The sequence below is a fragment of the Pelecanus crispus genome, chromosome 11 (genome assembly GCF_030463565.1).
Source record: "Pelecanus crispus isolate bPelCri1 chromosome 11, bPelCri1.pri, whole genome shotgun sequence".
NCBI classification, from domain to species: Eukaryota; Metazoa; Chordata; class Aves; order Pelecaniformes; family Pelecanidae; genus Pelecanus; species Pelecanus crispus.
The window spans coordinates 1,167,642-1,177,054 of record NC_134653.1 but is presented as its reverse complement, the minus strand read 5'-3'; the positions used below and the strand labels follow the sequence as shown (position 1 = coordinate 1,177,054).

At 60.9% G+C, this 9,413-nt stretch overlaps 1 protein-coding gene across 1 annotated transcript in view; it reads left to right on the top strand.

Annotated features, from left to right (window-relative positions):
* The window catches only part of CACNG3 (calcium voltage-gated channel auxiliary subunit gamma 3), a 33,128-nt gene continuing 23,715 nt past the window's right edge, over nt 1-9,413 (top strand). The window contains exon 1 of the mRNA XM_075718875.1: nt 1-211. Within this exon, the coding sequence (XP_075574990.1) occupies nt 1-211 (211 nt within the window). The remainder of the gene's footprint in view (nt 212-9,413) is intronic.

The window sequence follows — 9,413 nt, the reverse complement described above, 5'->3', positions numbered from 1 at the left end:
ATGAGGATGTGTGACAGAGGCGTCCAGATGCTCATCACCACGGTGGGAGCCTTCGCAGCCTTCAGCCTGATGACCATCGCCGTGGGCACCGACTACTGGCTCTACTCGCGCGGCGTGTGCAGGACTAAGTCCACGGGCGACAACGAGACGAGCCGCAAGAACGAGGAGGTGATGACCCACTCGGGGCTCTGGAGGACGTGCTGCCTGGAAGGTACCCGCCGCCCCCCCGCGCCCCCCCTCCTGCCCTGCCCGAAAGTTCCGGGGAGGGCAGGGGCACCCCGGGACCCCCCACCCACCCCGAGCCCCGGCTGCCGCCCTCCCCTCCCCGGGCACGGAGACGGCGCTTGGTGCGGCCCCGCCGCGGGCGAGGGTGGAACTCGGCGGGTGGGCTCCTGCAGGCAGGACGGGGGGGCCGGGGGGGGCCGGGGGGGGCCGGGGTCCCCGGTGCCCGGTGCCGGCCCTGGGCAGCCGCGCTGGGCACCCCCGGCAGCGCCGTGCGTGTGCGGCTGCGGGGAGCGGCCGAGGCCACAGGTCCCGGGCCCGGGGGCTGCTTCGATGCGAATCGCAAAGCCCCTCGGCACCCCCCGCTCTGCGGGGCTCCGCAGGCGCCGTGTCCCCGCCACGGGCAAACCCACGCACCCGGCATCTTTCTAGCCGATCCCCAGCACCGGTGCCAGCCCTTCCCCTCCGAACAGCAGAGCGGGGCAAGGCGTGCTGCCGCTGCCCCACCGCAGCTTCTCCCTCCTCTGTTCCTCGGGGGCTGCGCCCCACGGCCTGCCTGGGCTGCCCCACGGCCGGGCTGCTCCGCCACGGCTGCCCCACGGCCTGCCTGGGCTGCCCCACGGCCGGGCTGCTCCACCACGGCTGCCCCACAGCCTGCCTGGGCTGCCCCATGGCCGGGCTGCTCTGCCACGGCTGCCCCATGGCCAGGCTGCTCCACCATGGCTGCCCCATGGCTGCCCCACGGCCGGGCTGCTCCGCCACGGCTGCCCCATGGCTGCCCCACGGCCGGGCTGCTCCGCCACGGCTGCCCCAGGGCTGCCCCATGGCCAGGATGCTCTGCCACGGCTGCCCCATGGCTGCCCCACGGCCGGGCTGCTCTGCCACGGCTGCCCCAGGGCTGCCCCATGGCCAGGCTGCTCTGCCACAGCTGCCCCACGGCTGCCCCATAGCCGGGCTGCTCCACCGCAGCTGCCCCACAGCCGGGCTCCCGCCTGCCCGGCCTCGCCGCTGTGCCCCGTTGCTGCGCTCCCGCAGCAGCGCCTGGCTGGAGAGGCCGCGGCGGCGGCTGCCCTCCTGCAGCGCAGGCCACGCTTTGCGGGCGGTTTTGACCCAAAGGCACCGGTTGAGATTTCCATGAGCAACAGTAGGCTGTGCTTAAACACGAGCTCGAACGGAGCCAGGTGCTGGTACCTGCGCAGCGAAAAGTGGCTGATGGAACCACACTGGGCTGTAACTTTTAAAATTAGCGGCAGCAGTTGGTGTCCTGTGTGCTCGGGGGGACCTGCCGCGCTCTCCTGCGGGGCCCCGGGGGTGTCGGGCTCCCCCAGCCCGGGAGCGACGCCTCCGACGGTGGGGGCAAGCGAGCCGCGGCGGCCGAGCGGCTCCTTCCACATTGGAAAGTTCTCGGTGAGTCACGGCCACGGATGCAGAAATACCCTGTCTGTTCCTGGTGCTCGGTCCTAAACCCGGTGAAGCCAGTCGGAGCGTTCTTATTGATTCAAGGAGGGTTTGGATCAGGCTCTAATTCCATAATAAATAATTTGAGATAACCTGTCTCCCCTCTTGGGCTGAGGGAGCCGGGGAGGCAGCAGCCAGGGCTGTGAAAGATGGGATCACTGGAGGCATGAGTAATTTCCAAAATTCTTGGTTTTGCTGGCTGTATTTTTTTTCAGCGAATGTTTTATGTTTCCCTCACTGTGATAAATCACTGCTTTTGGAAGGAGCTGCTGAGGCCCTGGTCTCCTGGGCGCAGCACGCTCCGGAAAGGGCTTAGCAGTGCCATGCCAGCGCTCGGAGCTGAATCACAGCCCATCGCCCCGAGCCCGGGCGCGGGGCTGGGGGCAGCGGGGCACGTGCTCGCCGTGGGGCTCCTCACCCCCCGCCGCACCTTCTCCCCCTGGCCCGCGCTCCCACAGCTGCTGGGGCGGGAGCAGGGTGGCTCTGCGCAGCGCCGTGCCGGTGCTGCTCGGCCATGCCCGTGCTGCTCGGCCGTGCCCGTGGCACAATCAAGGCCTCGCGCCAGGCACGGGCTCTGCCATCCCCAGCGCGTGCGTGAGAGCGCGGGCGGGCGGCGGGGGCTGCGGGGGGCACACGGCACCCAGTCGGTGGCCGGGCGGGGAGGGTCCCGGCCGGTGCAGGGGGTGCACGCGGGGCTGCGACGGTGCTGGGGGGGTTGCCGCAGCGGTGCTGCTCATCGCCCTCCTGAATTTTGCTGGAGAAACGAGCTGGTGTCTCGCAGGCTGTTAACCGCTGCGACGCCGGGAAGGGAAAACTTCCCCCAGCCGAGCTGTGCAGAGCTCACGCGCGTTCCGGCGCGGGGGAAGGACGGTGCTGCAGCGGGGGCTGAGCCCCCGGGAGCCGAGGGTCGGTGCTGCAGCCGCTCGGCCGCTCTCCACCAGCGTGCCCCGCGCCGGGGGCTGAGCCCCTGCACCCAGTACTTCTACGTGCAGCGGGTCCCGTCTGATTCCTGCTGGCGGGGCCTCTGCGTCTCTAATTTCTGCGCGCGCCCTGTATCGGGCTGGCAAAATGGACAAAGGTTGCGCTTTATCATCCTGTGCCAGGGCCGGGCACGGTCAGTCAGGAGGGCCGGTTCTCCTGTGGCGCGGAAGATGCTTTTAGCGCTTGGGCAGCGCGCTCTGCCCGTCGGGAAGCGCCTCAGCCTCCAACTTTCCGCCGCTAACGGGGGTTTAACGTGTGTAACAACGGAGGAATGAAGCGGCGAGCGCCAGTCGCTCGTCTGGCTGAGCGTGCGTGGTGGATTATTAAAGTTATTAAAATTATATTAAAATGACCGCCGTGACGAGCGCTGGGTGCGTGCTCCGTCGCAGATGCTCTTCAAATCCATGTCAGTCACGCGCGCGTGGGAGCCGCTTGCACCACGCGAGCGTCAAAAGCCCATAGGCGAGAGCGGATAAATCCTGAATGAAGCCGCCGCAGACCTCTGTAGGGACGGCCGCGCTGGAAAACACAAATTAGTGGTTGACTCAATACCTGGAGCCCAGGCAGGCGTGCCCAGGCTGCTGCGCTAGGATCGCCCCTGTTTTCAATTGCAGCGGTCGGGGTCTCGTTGTCGCTGTTACAACACGCAGACGCGTAGCAGGCGTCGGCTCGTGCTTCCGCCTCAGTCGTGACCAGCGTTTGTCGGCGCGTGTCCCCCGTGGCCCTTTGCCGTCGGCTGTTTTCCTCCCTGGCTTCCTTGTTCATATAAAAGGTAGGGAGACGCACGGCACTTCAGGGAGAAAGCTGAAGTTGAGAAGTAGCTGCTTAGGCTTGTGTTGGTTTTAGGCAAGTAAAAGAACTTTGGTTTTCATCAGACTTAATTAAATTCAGCACCGTTAAACGCAGGCAGCCTCCTTGCCCTCCCCGCTGCGTGGTACAGACTGGGACTGGCTGCGTGGCACCGTGTGGAGCTGAAACAGGCAGCAGCAGCAGCAGAATTCGGCCGAGGCCGCTTGCAATACCCTATTTTAAGGCAACGTGGAACCTGCCGCGTCCCCAGGCCAGCTCTTGCGCTGGGGAAAGAAACGAACCCCTCGAGCTTCCTCTGAACCCAAGAAATAACCTCTGCCTTCTGCCTCTTCTACCCACAGCTATTTCATGTTTTCTTTAGCGCTCTCGCTAAAGACGTTGCTATGGCTCAACGCTATTCCGGCAACAGGCGATCCCCTGTAGAAATGTCCCGTCGGATGACAAGGTACGGTGGCTGCAATCTGCCCCCCAGTCCCTTTAATAAAGCGCTGTTGATTCGGCATAATACCGGCCTTTTTCAGGAGAGCTGAATCAAATACCCTGTGGAACTCTAAATGTATTATGTTACTGATTTCCTTTATCAACTGAATTTGTAACCGTACCAAGAAAAATCTGCGAAGTTCGATAAATCTATTTTCCGCCGGGCTGTTTATCTCGTCCCCTGGCTCCTCCCTGCCGCTGCCCACCTCGGCTAGCCCACGGGCGATGCCGGGGACGCAGCTCCCGCTGCCCATGGCAGAGTCCAGTTAAACATTAAACCGGCTTTTCCCGTCTTCTGGAAATTCAACAGAATACCAGGGTTTATTAAAATCTGCGTTAGATCTTCAGAAGAGTTCTCAGCCTATTCTCTGAATGCTCTTGGGAGGAAGTTCTCCAGTCCTACCGATTTCGTGTTTACACTTCCTAGTTGCTGTTTAGCATCCTCCCCAGCTCCTGGCGGGATACAGGAGCCTATTTGTCTCCCAGTAGAGAACAGAAGTAGCTGATGAATAAATAATTGCGTGTCATTTCTGCTTCATGACTGACAGTTGCACCGTCATGATCTGGTAGTGATTTACATCGGCGGTAAAGCTCCTTCTAACGCGACTAGAGAATTCCTCCCGTGTTTTGCTTAAACCTTTGGGTTGCAGATTTGTTCTAACTGATCCCATTAGCGTCTCTTGTCAGCCATGTGCGTGTCCTAAGTGCTGCTTCCAACGTCAAAAGCCCCGAGTTTTAATTTTTTAACTGCAGTTTTCAGTTCAGCAGGCCTGACAGAGGCGTGGGGTGCCAGGGAAGCGCTCTGCCCTCGCTCCCGAGTAGCAATCGTGCTTCTGCATTTACGCTTTTCCCCCACTTGGTTTTGTCCGTGGTTGCCTTTGGCTCAGCCGAGCTGGTTTGCACCGAAGGCGTTAAATTGGGCTGGAAGCAGCTGCCCCTGGACAGCCACCAGCAGTTCCCCTGCTTTCAGCTCCTCTCAGTCCTTCCGAGTGAGGCCAAGCAGAGAATTTCCCCAAGGTGACAGCAATATTGTTTCTGTTCGAAAGTTATTATCTTTAATTTTTAAAAGTGCCAAGCAAATGTCCCTGAGATTGCAATCATCCGTGATAGAGCACTTTTTCTCGCTACTCATTATAGGTAGGTATTTAAGGAGCTGCTCATCCTGTTCCTCTGTCTGGTTCGTGTCTGTAATAGATTCTCATCAACAACCCGTCTTGCAATTGCACGCTTCTCCACGGCGCTCTCGGTCCAGCTCCGCGGTGCTGCCAGCGGCGGCAGCGCCCGGTGGCGGTGTCTCTGCTGCGCTGCCAAGCTCTCCGTACGCAGCCACGCTGCCCTCCCTCCGGCCCACCGACCCGGCAGCCCCAGCACGGCCCCCTGCGCCGATGCCACTGCGCGTGGCTCTGCACCGGCGATGCTCGCTGGCTCCGGCACCGCAGCGAGGGGAGCCCCGCGGTGATGGCCCTGCGGATGAGGGACCACCAGCACGGGCTGGGGGCGGTGGAGGGGGGGACGGGAGGGGTCTGTAACAGCGTGGGAGGTTGGGGGAGGCGAATGGGGAATGGTTATTTGCTCTTCGTTACACAAGAGCTAGGAGGCATCGGGTTAACTTGTGATGGAAAGTAGACGACGGAGACACCTAAGATGGTAGCGATGGGTGAAGGTGAAGAGGGAGCAGTTACTCATTTGAGGCTCTCTGATGCAATTAGCACGCTGCAGGTTTAACAACCCTTCCCCTCCACCCCCCGAAAGCCTTTCCACCAGCACAGCGCTGAGGAGGGGCCGGCCGCGCGCCCAGCACCGGCGTCACTTGTGTCACCCGGGTCAAAACAGGACTGAACGAACGCCTCGAGCACGGGGCTCTGCGCGGTGTCACGTCCGGTGCCCCAGGCATAACCGCTGGCTTAGGAAATCCCGGAACCTCGGCTTGGTGGAGGATGTGTTGCATAAGCATCAATTGCTGTCCTGTGGTAGAGATGGAAATTAGGCTAACTGGACCCTCGGTCTGCTCCAGACCCACGTTCTCGTGGCACGTGGCCAAACGCCAAGAGCCGTGCCAATCCTTCCCGACGGAGAGGGGTCCTGGGCCGCTGCCAGCCAGGGCTGCGCCTCCAGGCAGCCGCGCCTTCGGATCTCGCTGCCGTTGGGAAGGTGTCCGGAGAGGAGCCGTGCTTCAGCTCGCTGCCACCAGCTCTGCTTTGAGAAGCTGTCGCTTCGAACGGGGAGTGCATAATTTCCCCTCCTGGGGTGCTGCAGCATTTATCTGGACAAAAATCCCGTCTTCTGGGGTGGTGTAGAGAGCTGGTTCCCACACTGCCTGTGAGCGGCACGTGATGAGTAAAATGTATGCTGTGAACAGCTCAGAAACAGGCATTTTACTGCTGCATAGGCGTGGTGCAGAGTCTGTCATCTCAAGAGCTGTTACTGTTTAATAGAGGTGGAAGTCTGAATTTGAATGAGGCTCAAGTGGGGTTTTTTTCCCCGTGCAAGGTCACTATCTCCATTACGGCTGTAAATAATTAGGGATGGCTAATGAAGGCTGCGAGCCCCAGCGCTGGGGCTGGCGGCTGGCGCGGAGCTGTGGTCTGGGGGAGGATGCCCCACGGATTGATGCCAGATCCTCCTCTCCCCGCTCCCCGGGGAGGTGGGACGCTGGCGCGGGCTGGTGCCAGCGGATGATGTTTGCTGAGAGCGGCCAGGGAGCGGGGAGGGATGCTTGGCTCCGCTGCCGAGAGTTACGTGGCCTTTGGTAAATCACTCCCTTTCTCTCTGCGCGAGTTTTGCCTTTTGTAACGTGAGGCCGGGTGGATTCATTAGTTCGTCTCACTCAGCTCCTGGAAGGGCACGCAGCGCCGTTACCGCTGGGCCGTAGGGTAAAGACCCTTCCGTGCCCGCCGGCGCTGCCGCGACCACGCCATGCTCTTTGGCACAGCGGTCCCGGGTGACGGTCCAGGTGCGGAGACCCGTGATGCTCTTCGGTTGCCCGTGCTGTTTGGGATGAGATGAGCGGGACAGCCGTGGTATTAAACGTGCTCCGTGCTCCTCGCATCTCGGTGCTCACTTTTCACATGGGTTTCAGCACGGATTTTTAATGAACACAATGTGCACATCGTAAAGAGACTTGAACCTCCTTTTTCCGGAAAGTCAAAATTGCTCTTAAAATCATATAAATGCGCTAACCCGTAGGCCTAGGGGGGTTGCCCAGCCGCTGCCCGAGGGGTCCCGCTTGGCAGGGGGGTGAATCCCTGGCTCGCCTTGCCGAGGAGCATCTCCGGCTGACTCACGCCGTGCATTGGCAGGATGCAGATGCGCCGTATCCACTGTCATTAATGCGCGTCGGCACCGGTAGGTGCTGAGGGTGAGTTAGTCAAAGACATCCGAGGGGAAAGGTGCCCACCAATTTACCGAGTCACTCCGAAGCACCCGTGGGAGACGGGGAGCGAGCAGGGCTGCGCGCTCAGCGAGGGTTTTCTCCACGCGCCTGCGGCGTTGGAGGAACCGGGGAGGGCTCCTGCCCGCCCGCTGCCCCGCTCCCCCGTCGGTAAGGGCTGCAACTGTGCTGCAACACCTAAAACTCACTTCCATTTTTTAAAGGACGCTTGGAAGCAGATTCCTCGAAGCTGGTGTTTGCGCTTTGGGTTAGCGCTTGGTGTGGAGAGGGTGGTTTCACGTCCCTCCCTAAGGGTTCGCGGGTGGCTTTGCTTTGGCTGACACTTCAGGCTCAGCACCAGAGGTTTTCCGTAGCTTTTCTCTGGGGTGAGGCGCCCCGGGAACACATCCATTGCTGCTCGCTCTGCGCAGTCCCGCCGCTCGGGCTGTAATGAGCCGTGGCTCACTCGGGGGGGACCGCAGCGGCGGGCATCTCGAGGTACGCCTTTGATTAAGACGACACCTGCTGCAATAAAGAATGACAGTGCCGGGGTGACAACCGGTGTCTTCTCCCTCGGCTTGTGCGTGCCGACAGCTCTGCGGCGGCTCCGGGGAGGAGAGCCGCAGCCTGTGCCGAGGAGGAGCAGCGGGCTGCGTCGCCGTGCGGCAGATCTGTTCCACAGCCCCCGGCGTAAAACACCGCTTGTGTCACGGGCCGGTGGGTCAGCCCCGGGGACTCGGCGACGCTTTCCGAAATTTTCTTATTTTACCTTTGCATTATCTTTTAACCACCTACCTGCGGTGCGTATTTAACAGTATCTTCAAAATGAAGAGTTCAGGCCAGGGTACGCTTCATGCTTTAAACCGTCCCACGTCCTTTGGAGTGATTCTGTCGGAGCCAGAAACCCATCGACTTCTCCCGGTCGCTCTCCGGACGGGAGGCGCGCTGCGTGACGAGCAGCACAGCTCTGCCCGGCCACGGGCTTGCCCAGGTTAAGCTGTGGAGCCGTGGCTTCCCTTGCCTGCTCCGGTCCCTCGCTCGTCCCAGGTTGGGAGGGATGCAGAGCAGCTGGCACAAGCTGCTCGCTCTGCGGTCTCCAGAGAAATGTGAGGACAAAGCGGGATTTCTGCATTCAAGTTAGCTCACGCTCCACAACCAGAGGGGAGCCAGCTGCCTTTGGGCAGGACCAGAACACCCAGCCGGCCTCCCTTGGCAGCTCTGCCCTTGGGCCAGCGCCGGCAAAAGGGCCGGCTTGTAGTTGAGTTGCTCTTACGGCAACTTGATGGTTTGCATTTGTTTGCACATCGCCGGTAATCGGGCTCCCAGAGGCGGGTTTCCCGTCCTCGCCGTGCTCGGTGGCAGGCAGCCTCAGCGGTAGGGCTGATGCGCCGTCATGTAACCACTGTCTCAGTTCCGAGGGTTTGCAAGGATGTTAATGCTAAAACTGCCGCGGTCCGTTCCTCCAGCCCACCTTTCCCCGTTGCTTTGGCCGTGCTTTTGCTGCTGCCCTCCCTGCGCCGGGGCTGCTGCCGCCCCGCGGCTCGCTTGCCCGAAGGAGAAGGGCTGGAAAGGTCTTCTCACAACAGGATTTTGCTCCCTTTTGAAACATGTGGTGGGACACCTGGGCTTGGCTCGTCTCCCTAACCCTTGCAAAAAAATCGCTTGCACACTGGGTGAGTGACTGCGTTTGACAGGCTTGAAAATATCAGGGTTTTTCATAGTCATCGGAAAATATCAGGGTTTTTCATAGTCATCGTGGGGAGAGGCAGGAGAAATGATTGTGGCTGCTGGACGGGTGATATTGCGTGATGATTTTCTCAGATATTGCCTGTTTCTTATCTCCTGACACCACAATCTATAGACAAACCTGGTGCTGTCGGGCTGCAGAGGACGGCTTAGCCGTTCCCACGTCAGGTTATTAGGAACTGTGTTGTTCTATCATACAGAGACAAACAGAGCCATAAAGAAATGATAAGGCAGGCGAGGGAAGGCAGAGGGCAGGCGTGGAGCAGGAGCAGCACCCCGCGGCCGTCCCACCACCCTCGCTGGGGGCTTTGGGAATTTGCTTTTTGCCAGGCGGTTTGTACTGAAG